General features: G+C 46.7%; 1 protein-coding gene across 6 annotated transcripts in view; it reads right to left on the bottom strand.

Moving 5' to 3' along the window:
• The window catches only part of OSBP2 (oxysterol binding protein 2), a gene marked incomplete at its 5' end in the record, with an annotated part of 151,444 nt that overhangs the window by 103,114 nt on the left and 30,420 nt on the right, over nucleotides 1-17,910 (bottom strand). The window contains one exon of one of the 6 annotated variants that reach the window (XM_083589998.1): nucleotides 12,697-12,803. The exons of 3 other annotated variants lie outside the window; for them this stretch is intronic. Coding sequence is in view for 1 of the 3 variants with exons in the window: in XM_083589991.1 (XP_083446117.1) it covers nucleotides 2,850-2,919 (70 nt within the window). Of the gene's footprint in view, nucleotides 1-2,849; nucleotides 2,920-3,698; nucleotides 4,018-12,696; nucleotides 12,804-17,910 lie in introns of those variants that run through there. 2 more of the 6 variants (XM_083589997.1, XM_083589991.1) reach the window with 2 other exon arrangements.

The following is a 17,910-nucleotide window of genomic DNA, read 5'->3' as shown; positions in this document are numbered from 1 at the left end:
TCATGAAAGGTTTTAATTGAAGGCCAAGAAGCACCTATTAGCAAAGAAATCTTTATTTTCATACATGCAGTTCACTGAAAGCAGTCTTAAGGCCTCTACACTCGGGCCCTCAGACTCCAGTCATTATCCCCCAAAGCTACCCGTGCTTCAGGTGGATCGATGCATAACAACAACGTGGAAAATTAGAGACTTCAGAGGGCTTGAAAAGCGAGTGAAATCGGGCCTTGGCTATCAATGTCCTCCAAAAGCAACACAAGTATTCTATATTTCACATCAACTTGTCATCTCATTCAGGCAAAACAAGCTGTTCAGAACTTGCTCCGGCGGTCCGTTTCTGTTTTCAGAAGCAGCATATTAAGCTTGCAAGCCACTCATTTTTGTTTCCATCTGCACTTAGCTCTTGACAACAAGAGTTTATCACTCCCCTGATATCCCTCTAGAAGATGGAAAATTGAAAGTGGTTCTATTTGCACCAAATTCCAAAGCACTAGAACTGGATTTATCTCCCAGGTCAAACTTAATGTACTAGTTGTTTCCTCTAAAGTTCTACAAAGTGCCAAAGAAGATTCGGAGGGTGGAGGGGGATAGAGGGAAATGCAATGCTGATGAATAATTTAACTGGGGCTCTCACAAAGCAAACCCCCACACTCTGGAATAGTCTGGATTGCATGGAAATCATAGAATCATAAGCGTTGGAAAGGAGCACAAGGATCATCTAGTCCAACCCCCACAATGCAATCTTTCGTCCAATGCAGACCTTGAACCCACAACCCTGAGATTAATAAACTCATGCTCTAACAACTGGTCTAGTGCAGTAGCCCATCTAAAGTCCAGTTTCCAAAAGCAAGCAGCACGTATTTCAATCGCAACATTCTTATTTTCCCCATATAATGTTTGTTTAGTTAATAGCAACAATCTGATTAGCTTTTTTTTTTCTTTTTAAAGGCTGCTAAGGAAGTTGAATAGACTGTGATTACACTAATCCAGCGAAGCCGTGATGCATCATTTCTCTACTTCAAAACCTCGTCATACATAATAAAGTGCGTTGCTGCTCTTACTAAATTCTCAGCCTTCAAATCAGCCAACTCAATATCGAATCATAAATCCAAGAAATAGAAATAAAAGGCAATAAGATGCCTAGTATCTTACCTTGAAAAGCTCATTTGTGGCAACCCGCCTGACTCATCACCATTTTTTATTTTTTATTTTGGTCCTACATAGTGGTGGTTCCCAAACTTTTTGGTATGGTGATCCCAGAAGCCCAAATTTCCTTGCTATGACAATTTATTGTCATATGAATTTGGGACGTTGGATCTTCTGCAGCAGTTTTGTGCATTTTAACTGCAACTCTGCCTCTTTTGTTAACAATTCCTTGAGGCATTCCATAAAATTCTTTACTCAACGTCCCAAGTGATGCAGAATTTGTTGAAAGAATTATACCTACAAAGTTATTCACAGTTTTGTTGTAATGTATGAACCCCATCTGTTGGTGGGGAAAGATGCACCAAAAAGGGGCAATTGTAAGGAGGAGAGATTGTACATTTCCCACCCAGACCTACTACGGAGGAATCTGTGTATTTTTCATAGTAGATAGCTTGTAGTAGAATACATTGTCAAACCAGGGTGCTCAGTTATTTCCTAATGATGAGCTTTTGCAAATAGTAAATCGTGTTCTGATATGGGCACAATCCACTCAAAGTGAAACATGATACGGCTGCTAAACCAAGCATGCTTACCTGGGAGTGAGCCCTATGGAACTCACTGCTACTTCTGAATTAAACTGGCTGCACATTCTATTGGTTTCAATGGGAAAGCTCTAACAGATGTAATGTGAACCTCCCACTGGAACCCATAGGAACTGAAAATGTATATATTCTGGCTGGATCACACCCTCTATCAATTAAATGCTAACTTTAAGCATGGCTAAAGAAAATACATTATTGTGATCGTGATTAAAGCGTCCCCTTTAATGATTATTAACTTATTAAATCATTCACTTTGATTACTACTAATTTAGTAACAGTTACACACAGTTAAGCATTTCTGTTAAAACGTTATGGTAAAATGCCCCATTGAATTAACCAAGAGAGATTTACAACCTATGCACGTCTACAGGGAAGTGAAGCAAATTCCTAGGGTGGCTGAACGCTCAATGCTGACCGAGTGATGCCTGACTGTTCCGGACAGACCAGAGGAGGCTCACCTGAAGCTACCCAGGTCCAAGTGCTGCATCACCAGGGGAGGGTGGGTGTCACTGTCAGAAGCCAGGCCCCTCCCTTGGCTTCCCCGTGTGCCTGCCACCCGCCTGCGGGTCATGACCCACGGGTTGGGAAACGCTGCTATAGGAGGACAAGCCTGTGTTAGGGAAACTGCCCCCTCCCCTCCCCTCCGAAGGATGCTTTGACACAGCACTTCCAACCAGCAAAACTGTACCCTGCCAGTATTGCAGTGCTTCTCTCTTTGACTAACAGAGAATCAATACTGGGCTCCACCAACCCTCCCAGAGGAACCGGCAGGGTTTTATCCAGAGCTGTACAAATTCAGGGAGGGTTTCTGTTTTTGCTTAAAGCAACCTGATCTAAACAATAGGACAGCTTTCTGGAAGCGAGAAGTTACAATACACAGGTGATTCTCCCCCACACACTGCAGGGAGTATCAAAATTCCCAGTGCCTTGTCTGTAAAAGAGGCAGAATTTGCTGCCGCCACCCGCTTCCAAGCTGCCACCTTTCCCAGCATTATAAGCAAGTCTCGGTTTGGGCAGCAGGAGCCTCCTTTGCCCCCACCCCAGCCCCCACGCGGCAGCCCATCACCCTTCCCCTCCCCAGCTTTGCTCCTATGCTTCTCTGACCTTGCCACGTGACGGAGACCTCACTCTGATGGGGCCGCAAGCAGAGGTGACCCATAAGGTTAAGGCACATTTCCCCCATGGAGAGCTGGCAGGAGAGGGTAGGCTTAGGGGGGGAGGGGGAACCAAGGCTTCTTGTGCAGTCCAGCTTCGCGGAGAGACTGGGAACCAAGTGCTTACTCAGAGAGGCACTGCCCAGGCAAAGGGGGGGGGGAGAGAAGAAGCAGAGATCGCCTCTACGGAAGGTGGGGGGGAAGTGAGAAAGAGAGCAGGGGTCCTGGCCAGAAAATGTAGCATCTCTCATGAATCGGCCCCCTCCTCCCAGGACTTGGGCTCCTTACTCTTCTGCCACCCCCAACCTGAGAGATCAGAGAGAGATGCCCTGCTCAGCTACAGCTTTTTCACAAGAATCCTTAAGAGTTGCAAAATAATAATAATAATCCCCCAAACCACTGGATTTCCTTTCTCCACCCCCCCCACTTTGTATATTTTCACATTAGAAGCAATAGATGGGAGGGTTCACCTAAAAATATTAGGGTAGGGGGCTGCTGTTCCTCTCCAGAAAGTGGGTTCACCCACAGTGCTCATGAAAGCCAAGCAGTTCAAACTCACCCCCCTCCATTTTATACCTCCATCTCTTCCCCAGTTCTCAGCCTGGACAGCTGCTCCACCCTGAGGTGCCATTTCCATACAGCGGGAGAGCAGGGTAAGGAGTGGAGCTGCGTGCGAGAGAGAAACAGGAGGGGAGGAAAGACCCCACTTCCCTTTTGCTCTGCTTTGCCAGTCCAGCAATAGGGGGTGGGGGTGGGAGAGGCTACACTCCCCGATCTCCCCAACCCCTCCCTTACTCACCCAGCCAAGTCTTCCCCTCGCAGCAGCTAGAGAGACAAAGGACAAGTCTTCCTTACACCTGCCGTGGGGTGGGGTGGGGTGCGCGTGTGGGGCTTATAGTGGTCTTCCACTCTGGTATGTTTCCTTTCCCACCTCAGTCCATCCGTCTTCAGCCCCTCCCTCGCCTCGGTTGCCGAGAAAGGCAGGCGAAAGCAAATAAATACAGGCAAGTGAAATCGCCGGATGGGGATCCGCAAGGAGCTCTCATCAGTCTCCACCCAGGAGAGGAGTCGCAGCTGCTGCTGCTGCTGCCGCTGCCGTCGCCGCCGAGGCTGCCTAGGGCAGCGATCTGATCAGCACCATGGACAGCCGCCAGACGGATGGGTCTCCCAAAAAAACCACCCGCACACACTCAAGGAGAAGGAGAGGAGACTTATTGGGCAGTCATGTGTTCTGCCGGGTGCTGGGCGGCCCCACCCACTCCCAATTCTCCCTTCCTGGCTCTTGGAACATCGCCGCCCTCCCCTTCGCAAATCTGGGGTGTGACAAACGGATCAAGCCACCGTGCTGCTGCTGGCTGCTCCCTTCTTCCTTCCCTTCCCCACAGTCCACAAAGTAACGAGGTTTTAAAAAGCACCAACTCGACTTGGTGATCTTTCTAAGGTCTTGAAACCAGAGCAAGTGGGACTTCTTCAGCATGGTTTCATATGTACGCTTTCAGGCTGAGGCTGGCTGGCTGGCTGGCCACCTCCTCCGTGGGACGGTTTTTTTGTTTTGTTGTGGTTTTTCCATAACAGAACAAGCTACCACCTGGATGCATCATCAAGGCGTTTTGTGAGACCATTTCAACTGACGGGCAAGTCTGCTGAAAACATCCACTCCTATCGAAGAAATACCTGGAGATGAGCTTCCGAAGGTAGCCTTTGCGGTTCTAAAACGGAGAGTTGCCGGAGGAAAGCAGCGAAACATTTGCACCAAAGGATATCTTGGTTTGGCCTACTTGACTCGGGTTGCATATAAATTGGACACTGAATTTACTTCCATTTTGCTAAGAAATAAAACCACGCACTGACTGTTGCAGTTCAGGCACAGGCTGAAAGACTTTTCACCAAAGCATGTGATTGACATACTCAACCAATCACAATGTTCTGCAGGAGAGGGCATCCCACAGGTGCTGTCCAAAGTCTGTTGTGTATGATGTCAGAATCAGAACTTTAATGTGGTAGCAATTAAATCCTTTGGAACTCCCTCCCACTGCATAACAGACAGGTGTCTTCTCTATTAGGTTTTTGGTACCTGCTAAATGCATTCCTCTTTCAACAAACCTGCTAAAATCTTTATCCCTGTTGATATCTGTCTTTGATGTGAATTGATTTTATGTCCATGCCACTGTCGTTTTTAACTGTTTTATATTTTTTGTTTTTAAATTTGTGATTTCTTAGATTTTTTAAAAATGTAAGGTATGTAACTGTTTTGTATCTCTTATTATACTGCATATGCTTAAACTGTTTTTAATTCTGAATTTTTAATTGATGCAACACGCCCTAGGCCTTGCTGGTGAAGAGCAGGTAATTACTTAAATTAATAATAATTGCAGCCTTATGGGAAGCAAATAACCATAAAAAATATATGTTCCTGTCCATATGTTCCTGTCCACTGTTTTATATAATATTTGGCTTTTACTATATCATTATATTATTGTTGCAAAGACCCCAGCCATGTTTTACATGCCTAAGCAATGTATAAATCTTTTAAATAAATCTTTTAAATAGTGGGAGAGGTGAGAAGCAGGGCTCCCTCCATCTGCTCTGCAGTGCCAGGCCAACCCCACTGGGCTTTCTCTTCCCTCAACTAACACCTGAGATAGCCATTCCATCAGACTGCCTCAAAAGGAGAGAGAAAGTAGAAGGATCAATCCATCCACTTTGCCCAAAGCCCAGGTCCATTAGGCACCACCTACCTCTGAACTATGGGATGCGGGTGGTGCTGTGGTCTAAACCACTGAGCCTAGGGCTTGCCAAACAGTGGTTCAAATCCCTGTGACAGGGTGAGCTCCTGTTGCTTGGTCCTTGCTCCTGCCAACCTAGCAGTACGAAAGCACATCTAAGTGCAAGTAGATAAATAGGCACCGCTCCGGCGGGAAGGTAAACGGCGTTTCCGTGTGCTGCTCTGGTTCGCCAGAAGCAGCTTAGTCATGCTGGCCACATGACCCGGAGAAACTGTCTGCGGACAAACACTGGCTCCCTTGGCCAGTAAAGTGAGATGAGCACTGCAACAACAGAGCCGTCCACGACTGGACCTAACAGTCAGGGTTCCTTTACCTTTACCTCTGAACTATGCAAGCTGAAGAACAATTGTTTAAGAACTGGTCTTGTGTTTCTCTTCCCCTCCCCATCCCTCCTCCTTGTGTGATGTGGGATTTTATTTAGATGGTAAGCCTGCGGGCAAGAAGGGATTGTATTGCTTCGATTGATCATTTGTTGTAAGCCACTCTGGGAGTCATTTAGGCTGAAGAGCAAGTTACAAACGCTCTAAATAAAATATTTTAAAAAAATGACTTCTTGTGTGGAACAGGGAAAAAGTGTCACGCCCACACCTGCTGCACCTGCTGGCACAAGTTCAACCTGGAATTTTGCCAACGTGATGAAATTAATTGGTTTTGTACAACAATGGCAACCACCAGGAAAGCTCAGAGCGTGTCCAGTTGCTCATTCAGCAGCAGAAGTAAAAGTTAATGAACTATTTTTTCTTTTTGTAATTGATTTCACGAGCCCTCCCCCAAATTATTTTTTACATTTGGGGGTCCTCTCAATAGATTCATCATTTGGTTTTTTGCTGTGGCACAGACTTCAACCTTATTGGGAGGAATTACATTTAAATTATAGGAATTTATTATTATAAAATCCAATTAAGGCTTTCTATATTGATAAAATGGGGGCATCCTCCTTATTTGGGGGAGGTTGGTTACTAAAAAAACAAACAAAAAACCCAAGTCCACTTCAGCACAAAAAAAGTTGTGTTGCAGAGCCATGAATGACCTAACTTTTCATTTTAAAGAAAAAAAGACGATTGAGAGGGTAGAATCATGAAAGCTCCACAAAGAATTCCATTAGGTGAACATAACACAGCTGAACACAATTTAACCACACTCTTCCCCGGTTCCTTTCTACTTCCTTCACTAAACATTCTTTCATCTCACCAATCTAACTAAAGGGCAACTTCCTCACTCTTTATCCTAACCTGCCTTTGAAAATATATACTCTGGTTGGAAGATTGAGCAACTCCAACGAGTAAACTGAGTAAGAGGAGACATGATGATAGAAGCTTATAAAATAATGCGTAAAGGTAAAGGGACCCCTGACCATTAGGTCCAGTCGTGGCCGACTCTGGGGTTGCGGCGCTCATCTCGCCTTATTGGCCGAGGGAGCCGGCGTACAGCTTCCGGGTCATGTGGCCAGAATGACTAAGCCGCTTCTGGCGAATCAGAGCAGCGCATGGAAACGCCGTTTACCTTCCCGCTGGAGCGGTACCTATTTATCTACTTGCACTTTGACGTGCTTTCAAACTGCTAGGTTGGCAGGAGCAGGGACCGAACAACTGGAGCTCACCCCATCACGGGGATTTGAACCGCCAACCTTCTGATCGGCAAGTCCTAGGCTCTGTGGTTTAACCCACAGTGCCACCCGTGTCCCTAAAATAATGCCTATCACAGAGGAAATGGATAGAAAAAAGCTTCCCTCCCTCTCTAACAACACTAGAGGCCATGGACATCCAAGGAAACTGAGATAAACTGTGCAACTTGCTGCCCCAGGAGGGCAGTGACAGCCACCAACTCGGAAGGTTTTTAAAAAAGGACTGGCCAAATACATGAATGAGAAAGCTATCAATGGCTACTAGCTATGATAGCTCTGCTGTGGCTCCACAACTGGAGGCAGTAATGCTTCTGAATAGCAGTTGCTGGAAGCTGCAGGAGGAGAGAGAGCTCTTGAGCTCAGGTCCTGTTTGCGAGTTTCCCACATGCATCTGGTTGGCCACTGTGAGAACAAGATGTTGGACTAGCTGGGCCACTGGCCTGATCCAGCAAGGATCATCCCTGCTCTCGTGAAGGTATAAAAAGAGCATCCACGGCAGGGGGTCTCCCCACAGCTGAGAGACTGTTTGGTTAACATCCTTTCTGCTGCAATCTCTCAGCAAGCAACCCTGAGTTTTCTCCATCTCCATTAGCAATGGGCTCTTGATTAAGGGACAATGATGCATGGAACATTCTCTCTATGTTCACCGCCACATTTTAAATACACTCAGGAGTGCCACCAGGACAAATTGCAGCAAGCCCTTTGACGGGCTGCTACACTGATGAGACAAATAAAGTATGCAAACGGGCACTCCAGATGCCTAAAGCTGCAATCTGCAAGCGATATATTTCAAAGTAATTACACTGAAGCCATGGCCTCAGCGGGATCACAGCCGAGGCGGGGCAAGTCACGGATGGAAAGGAGGCAGTGGAGCTGAGCCTAGGAAAGTGCACAGAAGGGCTGGCAATGAGGAAGAATAGGGGGGAGGCAACAGGAACCATCCATCTCTCAGGTGGTGGAGCACCCACTTTGCATGCAGAAGGTCGCAGGTTCAATCCCCTATGGCATCACCAGGAAAGGCTGGAAATCTATTTAAGCAATTGACAGAAGCAAGCCAGCAGTAAATCACACCGAGCAAATTGGAATTAACTCTTTATTAGCAAAAATAGGAGTGTAGCATCTCTGAACAGGGGTGTTAGGCCTCATGAGCGCAGCAACTAATCTCAAGCAGGTCTTGCCCCTGTGAAGCAGTTGCTGAGACTGAAGGTCTCTGTCTCCCAGCAGTTGCCCAAGTCTCCTCCCTCTCTAGGGTTTTCCACAAGCAATCAGAGACTGCATCTTCGTGAAGCTAACTTTTTCTCTGCCCTCTTCACACCTGTCCTGGTTCTGAGAGACACCCGTGATGCTTCACCAGGAAGACTCATCTCTACCTCTTGGGAGTTCCTCCTCTCCTGCTTCTGATTCTGGGCTGCTCTTTGCCACAAACTCTCTCTGCTCACTAAATCCTGTTACCTCCTCAGCTTCTGACACCTCCTCGTCCCAGTCTTCTCCCTCAGATCACTCATCTCACCACGAATCCTCTGGCCCAGAGCCTTCTTCCCTTGGGGGCTCCCCAGCTATTTCCTCCCCACCCCCCATCCCTCTGCATTCAACCAGTCATTGACAGCAATATACTGCTTAATTACAATAGTCTCTAAGCGGTTTACAGAGACACAATAACAAAACAAAAAAAATCAATTAAAACGATAAAATCAACCTTTAATTAAAATGCCTGCTGGAATTTTTTTAAAAAAATATTCTGTAGGTACTGGAAGTTCAACTGCAAGGGAGTTCCAGAAAATTGGCCCTCAGTACTAAACACACAACTCTTGGCAGATACAAGCTGCCATGGGGGACCGCTGATAATGGATCCCTCGAAGACCTTATCCATCAAGCAGGGATATGAGGGGTTAGGAGGTCCTTCGGGTATCCTGGGCCCAAATTGTTAAGGGCCCTGTATATTAATGCATCACCTTTTAACCTGGCCCAGTAGCACGAGGGCAAGCCAGTGGAGAGTTTTGAGCACCTGAATTCTATGCTGGCAATAGTCTGTACCAGGCTTCCTCAACCTCGGCCCTCCAGATGTGTTGAGACTACAATTCCCATCATCCCTGACCACTGGTCCTGCTAGCTAGGGATCATGGGAGTTGTAGGCCAAAAACATCTGGAGGGCTGAGATTGAGGAAGCCTGGTCTGTACCCACCAACAGTGTAACTGCAGTGTTTTGTACCAGCTGGGGTCTCTGGACTATGCCCCCTAGGGCAGCCCCACATTTGACCCCTGAGCCCACGGTTCTCCACCCTGGGTTTCTTGAATAAGCAGTCTGGATCCAGCATCAGGCATCTTCCTCTGCTTCAGAAAAAAAGAGAAGGGCAGCAATGGATTGCAAGAGACTGTAAGGTCTGCAAAAGCACCGCAGGGAGGCCTGTGTGGGAAGAGAGCTATGGACCCCAAACTGAGCACTTTTCTCCCCACTCCCAGAAACAGTGTCTTGCTTTATTTTGCTTTCTGAGCTTGCGACATCCACGCCCTGCTTTGTTCCTGGGTGGCAAAAGTTAAATCTCGCCACATCGCTCAAGTATGGAGCTGCCTCAGTCAGCAGTTTGTACTCCCATTACTGCCCAGCGGGGGAAATAATAAAATGGATTTTTATTGCAGCCTCGTTCTCTCCCCCGCCCCCGCCTCTTCTCATTGGCTGTGAATATTAATTTTAGTTTACAGCAAGGAGGCTTGTGGGGTGGGTGCCATCACTGCCTTCCTTAAAAATAAACTAGTGCTGCATTTGCCAAGAGGACAGGGAAGCACTCAACACTCTACACCTGCTCTGAATGGGATAGAAACCCCCCATATATATTTTTAAAATGCATTGCCCCTACTAGTACAGCTCGTTACATGCTCTTGGGCTGGGGTGTTGTTCTGGGGGGGGGGGTTGCTGTTGGTTTTTTGTATCTTTATTTTCACTCTTCTTGTGATTTATGTGGAAATTGTTCCGTTTGGCTGTATATCCTTTAATATTTTATTTATCATGACCACTTTTGTTATGTTGCAGTTACGTTGTTGTTTTTCATGTTGTCAGTCACCTTGAGCATGATTTGAACTGTGGAAATTATTGTTTATTTATTTAATTTAAATACCACCCTTCATCAAGAGATCCTGGGGCGGTTCACAGAATAAAATACAAGATAAAACACAAGAACATATCCTAGATAAAATTATGTATGTAGGTATGTAGGTAGGTATGTTATTACACCGAAGTGGAACTGAATTCCGTGCAGAATTCTGTGTGAAGATTTATACAATGTGATAAATCACCACTTGGTTTGGTGCACCCAAACAGATGACCGTACTTTGCTTTGTGGAAAGAGAGGTTCAGAAGTGGCAAGACATGCAACAGCTCAAAAAGTCTGGCAAAGAGTCAGCAAGATTTGGGATGGTGCAGAAAATAAGCCAGCTAGGAAAAGCACACCTGAGCTGGCAACAGGGTGGTTGCAGAGCCCAAATCAAGCTGCTCATTTTAACTTTTAAAACTGCCAATGAAGCCCACTGTGACTTTGGCTATGTCCTGGGACCTCCCTTCCTTCGGCTTAGGGGGGAAAGCTCCCGCTGCTGCCAACTTAGCGGGAAGCAACCCGCAGAGCACATATTTTTAAGCTGCCTGATATTTTGTTAACGGTGGTAGCTTCATTTTGCTTTCATGCAGTTGATTATTTTCCTTCGTTTCCTTAAATGTTTTTGTTTGTTTTCGTTTTGGCAATTTAGCACAAGTCATGCAGTCCTGTAAGCCGTTCCCTCTATTTTAATTTGCTCCTCAAAATGAAGAGAATTGCCTTTAAATAAAAACAAAACAAAAGAGAATTGCAATCCATTTGCTGCTGATTCACAGCAGACTTGGTGAGCGTGCGTCACACAAAGCAACGAAGCTCAGCAGGGCCCTATTTGTGTTTATGTGGCACTTCCAAAAAACGGCAACAATACTGCAACTTTAAAACCCAGCAAGGAACACAATAGCCTTTGTGCATCATAAAACTGGGCTCTTAATTGCAAACACACAAACTGTTGCTCAGCTTTTGTAAACACCCATCCACTACTGCAGCGCTCTTGCCCCCTGCTGTTGCATCCAGGCTTAGCATCCGCTCCCAATTTGTGATCCATACAGAAACTCAAGAGCTAGCCAACCTGTTGCCCTCCAGATGTTGCCCTCCAGATGTTGCTGCACCCCAAACCCCAATCAGTCCCAGCCATCATGCTCAGTGGTTAGACATTATGGGAGGTCAAGTCAATTCAATCACAGGTCCCCATCTGTTTCGTTTCATGTATAGGATGTGGTGAGCTATTGCAAAGCACTCCAAGGAAGCCAAGTGTCCCCTCTCTCTCCCCACCTTTTGCAAACATTCTTCTTTAATAAGGTGCAAAAAATAGTTCCATTTACATATATTTTTTTTGGGGGGGGGGAATCTCTACTCCTTCCCTGCAAGAACAATTACACATCTCACCAAGCTGCATCTAGCTTTCCCTTGGCTGCAAATTGATTTAGTCTGGTATTTCACACTAATATGGAAATGCTGGGGAAATGTTCTTTTGTTTAAACACACATACAAAATAAAACCCTGTCTAGGAATTCAATCTCCCTCTCTCAGGGAATCAGCAAGGCCACAATCAGCCTACGGTAGAAAAGATCGCTACATTTTTTCCTGCTGCCTGGGAAGTGGCTCCATGGGTCTTTGTCCTTGCTGCCTCTTTTAATCATAGAATTGCAGAGTTGGAAGTGACCACGAGGATCATCAAGTCCAACCCCCTGCAATGAAAGAATCTTTCACCCAACATAGGGCTTGAGCCCTGAACGCTGAAATTAAAAGTCTCATGTTCTATAATGTTTGGGAAGGACTGGACTTTGCCTTTACTGACAAGGAGGGTGGGCATATTTGGGACATCTACAGGTATAGGTAAAGGTAAAGGGACCCCTGACCATTAGGTCCAGTTGCGGATGACTCTGGGGTTGCGGCGCTCATCTCGCTTTACTGGCCGAGGGAGCCAACGTACAGCTTCCGGGTCATGTGGCCAGCATGACTAAGCCGCTTCTAGTGAAGCCAGAGTGGTGCACGGAAACGCCGTTTACCTTCCCACCGGAGCGGTACCTATTTATCTACTTGCACTTTGATGTGCTTTCGAACTGCTAGGTTGGCAGGAGCAGGGACCGAACAACGGGAGCTCACCCTGTTGCAGGGATTCAATCCTCCGACCTTCTGATCGGCAAGCCCTAGGCTCTGTGGTTTAACCCACAGCGCCACCCGCATCCCTTTTATTCCCTACAGGTATACACACACACACAAAAGCCCCATTCCTTTCATTACCCAGAGGCCCCAGCTGCAACCCACCCCTCCACATAGACTTTTATAAATAGTCCTTACCTGCTCCAGCAGCTGTAGCCGTGCTGGCACAACCGTGCCACTTGAAACAGTGAGGGCACCCTTGGCATTAGCTCCTTGCGCCCAGTAAATAAATGTGAAGGGGATCTCTCCCTCCCCACCCCCTGCCCTCCCCCCAAAAAGCAGGGTCCCTTCAAAGGAGAATGTGGATCACTCAGCAGGTCTGGCTAGAAACAGCTTCTAGAAACTGAAAGTTCGTATTTGAAGAACAGCAGGGAGAACATGCCAGTGTTTGCAAGATTGTTCTCTCACAGAGAGAGAATTCTGCAGGCACCAAACAGTGCGTCTCAGCTTCCTGTAACTTCCGGAGTAATCCTATTCCGATAGGTTTAGCCAATAAACTGAGGGTATGTATTAGCTAATGCCCCTAAGAATGCTTCCCTGGACTTCTTGGTCAGCGAGGTCACCAGGCAGCTTATGCCATGCAACTTCCTTCTTATACAGCCTCCCTCCTCCCTTCCTGGAAACCAGCATTGTGGTCCTACAGGGTGTGGGTTGAGAGCAACTGCTACTGTCCGAAACATCTGGGAGACATCATGTGATTTAGGACCCACCCGCACGAAATATTTAAAAGCAGCAGCATCCCACTTTAAACCGTTGTGCCTTCCCCCAAAGAATCCTGGGAGCAGTAGTTTCTTAAGGCTGCTGAAAGTTGTTAGGGGACCACTGTTCCCCTCACAGAGTTACCGTTCCCACAGTTCCCTGGGAAGAGAGATTGGTTGCTAAACCATTCTGGGAGTTGTAGTTCTGTGAGAGGAATAGGGGGTCTTCTCAACATCTCTCAGCAGCAAACAATGAACTACAGCTCCCAGGATTCATTGGGAGAAGCACAATTCCTTAAAGCGGTATGCAACTGCTTTCAATGTACAGTATTGCACCAAATATACTCTCCCCATCCTGCATTCCTTACGATAAAGACAAATGCAACACAGCCACCTTGTGGCCACCAGCATAATGTTCAAGTTCCTATAGGAAGTAACCGTCCCAGACATTCTCTCTTGCATAGAAACGGTAAGCCATGTTTTGTAAGCTTTGTAATTCTTACGAGAGACACAGAAAAAGCTGGTGGGTCCAGCAACCTTTTCATATCCTGGAATATTGCCTGTATGTTATATATTTCTTCTCTCCAGTACAAATAAATTATCACAGCAGCTGCTGCTAAATTCCAGCTTAATTTGAAACTAACAGCTGAGATGAGGCAGGCAAATATTTGTGCTATATAACTATTAGGAAGCATTCCAAGCAGGCAAGGTACAGCACCAGAGGTTGCCCTCATTGGGAGAGACTTCTGCATCTTCCAGTGCTAGTATTGCTCAGAGTACACCCAATGAAATTTATGGATATGACTGAGGTCCATCAATTTCAGTGGTTTTACTCTGAGCAGGGCCAGCACTGCATACAACCCTAACAAATTTATTAAAGAGTTAAACTACGGTCCACGAAAAGATTACACTGTAATAAATTAGTTACACTTTAAAGGTCACACAGAATTGTTAAAGGTGGCACAGAATTGCATTAGCATCTGTGTTGGTCAACTTTTGAGAAATCCACGTTCTGTGTGGTTTTGCCCAACAACATATTTTGGTGTCAAAGCAACCAGGGTAATCGGGCACTATGCCCAGAATTGTGAAAGCAAATTTTCCGAGAAAAGTAAATAATGTGCCAAGACCTTTGAACAGTCTTAATCAGTCTGATCACATACTTTTTTAGAGACAGTGTGGTGAAATGGTTAAGAATGTTGGACTAAGACCTGGGAAACCAGGATTCAAATCCCCACTCATCCATGAAGCTCACTGGGTGACCTTGAGCCAGTCACCATCTCTTAGCCTAACCTACCTCACAGGGTTGTTGTGAGGATGAAATGGGAGAGAGAACCAGGTTCACCACCTTGAGTTCCTTGGCAGATAAAGGTGGTATATAAATGAAATGAACAGTGGCGTAGCGTGGGGGTGCAGGGGGGGCCGGCCGCACCGGGCGCAACATCTGGGGGGGCGCGCTCGCCGCCTCCGGAGTCGTCGAAGAGCCTTGGGCGCAGGCTGTAGCAGAGCCCCATGTCTCGCGGAACCGACGAGCTGTGCACGCGTCCGGGCTGAAGGCGTCTGGCAGGCAGCGGCTCTCAGTGCTCGCCCGGTCCCCGCATGTCAGGGCAGCCCCTCCTCACAGCCCCGCCGCCACTGCTGCTGCAGCTGCTGGGCCATGTTGCATTTTCCTCGCCTCTCTGCCCTCCTCCTCCTCCGGGCAAGCGGCGTCATTTGGGCGGCAGCGCCAGCGGCAACTCGCCTCAGATCACCTGACACGGACCCGCCGCCGCCGCCATGGCTACCTTACCGTAAATACCCCAGCCCAGGCAGCAGCAAGAAGAAGCTGGCAGCGGCGGCAGGTTAGGGGTTAGGGGGCGCAAATTACTTGCCTTGCCCCGGGTGCTGACAACCCACGCTACGCCGCTGGAAATGAATGAATGAATGAATGAATGAATGAATGAATGAATGTCATATGAATGTTCAGGCAGCCCTACAAGCTGAGAGGACCCAAACAGGGATGGGGTTTACCCTAGCACAGAGCCTCACAACTTTCCACACAAAAGCTCAGTAGGCCAACCCCTCTCTTCTCTGCTTGTTTATTGATTGATTTAATTGTATTTATATCCCACCTTTTTCTCCAAGGAGCTCAAGGTGGCGTACATGGTTCCCCCCTCCTCATTTAATCCCCAGAAAGAACCCTGTTACATAGGTTAGGCCGAGAAAGGCAGTGACTGGCCCCCCAAGTTGCCCTGTGAATTTCATGGATAAGTGGGGATTTGAACCCTGGTCTCCAAAGTCTTAGTCTGACACTCTACCCATTATACCACACTGGGGTCTAATCTACACTGGTGAGTTATGACGTTTAAAATGCATTATAAATATGTGACACCAGAGGGCGCTGTAGAGCAGCAATCTGTCGCCAGTGGCAAATTGCATTGGGAGCCGTATTTTTTAATAGTGTTTTTAATAGCCTTTTCCAGATCAGTGTAGATCCGGCCTGGGCTCTATACATCATAACTGTAAGAAGGGGCTACGGATCTGCTTTGGAGGAGACAGAACACTGCTGGCTTGCCAGCAATTAACCCTCAAACACATCAAGAGCCAACACCATCCTGTGCTGTGGAAAGCAAAACTCAAGATGCTACCATAAAAGCTTCCTGACAATGCTGCTTTAGGGCAGACATAAGAGAGTCAGGGATCTACCAGAAGACCAATGATTTACAGGAATATTCCCCTTCTACACCCAACTTAGCCTTGACCTTCCCAGCCCATAACCATTAACCCCCTGTTCTCACAGGTTGAGAGAGAGCAGGGGGCTTCCCTTTCCACTGCTGGTCCCACTGCCATCCCACACTCCATGCTTCTGTAGTTTAGTTGGGCAAAAAGCAGATTATTGTGTGGTGTTAAAGCAGGACAAAATTGGTGGTAAGCATATGGTGGAGCACGGAAGACTGAGAAGGTTGATGCATGTCTAAAGCGAGCTGGAGAATGTGTCCACTTATGGCATGCATGTGCACTTCTGAGAAATGTTGCTAAGCACTTTCTGGGAGTTATAAGAACTACTGCTTAACTTTAATAATTTGGTCCTTGAGTTTGCTTTCACCCCTCTTCCCTCCCTGCCCCTTTTTCCTTGTGTGACATGTCTTTTAGATTGTAAGCCTGCGGGCAAGGACTGTTTTAACTAATCACACGTATGCCACCCTAGAAGCATTTTTGTGAAGAGTTGGAGTACAAATGCTCTAAACCAGCGGTTCTCAACCTGTGGGTCCCCAGATGTTGTTGGACTACAACTCCTGTCATCCCTGAGCTCTGGCCTTGCTAGCTAGGGGTGATGGGAGTTGTAGTACAACAACATCTGGGGACCCACAGATTGAGATAAGCTGCTCTAAACAAACACTCCCAATATAGAAATGAAAGTTTAAAGAAAATGGAAAATACGAAGGAAACCTTGACCCACAGAATGAAATTCTTAGGTTTTGCTATTTGAAGTGGGGAAAAGCAAACGAACAAAATAAGCCACAAAAGGTTACATGCATGCAACATTTATTGATGAACAGCAGAAAAGATGGAAATGGTAAACGTGTGACACAATTATTAATGGCATCAGTAACAGTGGAAGAGAGTGGATATATATGAACCCAGCACCTGAAATGAACACACACATACATATATACATCCCTCCACCAAAGGTTTTACAGAGGCAGGAAACATGAATGCAAAAGGACATCAAGGAAAAAGACAAAACAAAGAAAAATGTTTTCAAACAGGCACAAATACGTACAATGTTCTAGACAAAACAGAAGCTTTTCAGGCAAACAGGGCAGTGGAAGAACAATATGTGACACTGCATTTCAATTCCATGGCACCTCTTTCAAGTAATGCAGAAATGGGGAGCCTTTGGCCCTTCAGATGTTGCTGAACCACAACTCCCATCAGCCCCTGCAAGTGTGGCCAATGACCAGGGATGGTGGGAGTCGTAGTTCAGCGATGTCTGAATAGCCAAAGGTTCCCCATGGCTGAAGTAATGGCTCAGTATTACAGCTCTGATGCTGCTGTGTTTTATATTCACCAAGCAAATAAATCACTGGAGGACTATTTGATCTAAATGCTTCCATTTGAAACAGATAATAGTTGGAGATTTTCACAACCGGGATGTCCATCACGGGGCAGTAGGGGAAAGAAAGGGAAAGCAAAGGTGAGCGCGAGGTTAGAAAAAAGCACTGGAAAACACAGAAGGAGGGCACAGATTCTGGAAGGTCAGAACTTTATTCCCGGAAAATCCCACAAGTAAAACAGCTGCCACTAGGGGGCACCAAGGACACAGCAGGGAGGAGGAAACACACAGCTGAGCAAAATCACTCCGAAAAGCCTGGGGTGAAAAGCTTACCACCCCACCAGCCCCCCCACCAGGCAGGCACAAAACACACACACACACACCAGAGTTTGGTGCCATGCTGGAAACTCTGTTGCTGCCAGGAGTCAAGAAGATCCTAACACACAAGGGCCTGTCTGGGTGGCATCTTGTGCTGCTAAAAGCAAAGATCTTTCACCTGCCCTTTGGCCAAATTATATTGGAGGGTACTAGATCTCATGCTCACCCACAGTGTTCCTGCCCCGTTATCCAAGACTTTCCGGGGGGGGGGTCACAAGGGTCTGAATTGAATCAACTGACAGA

Source organism: Podarcis filfolensis (genome assembly GCF_964270895.1).
Source record: "Podarcis filfolensis genome assembly, chromosome: 16".
Classification (NCBI taxonomy): Eukaryota; Metazoa; Chordata; class Lepidosauria; order Squamata; family Lacertidae; genus Podarcis; species Podarcis filfolensis.
This window is presented reverse-complemented; position numbering and strand designations above follow the sequence as displayed.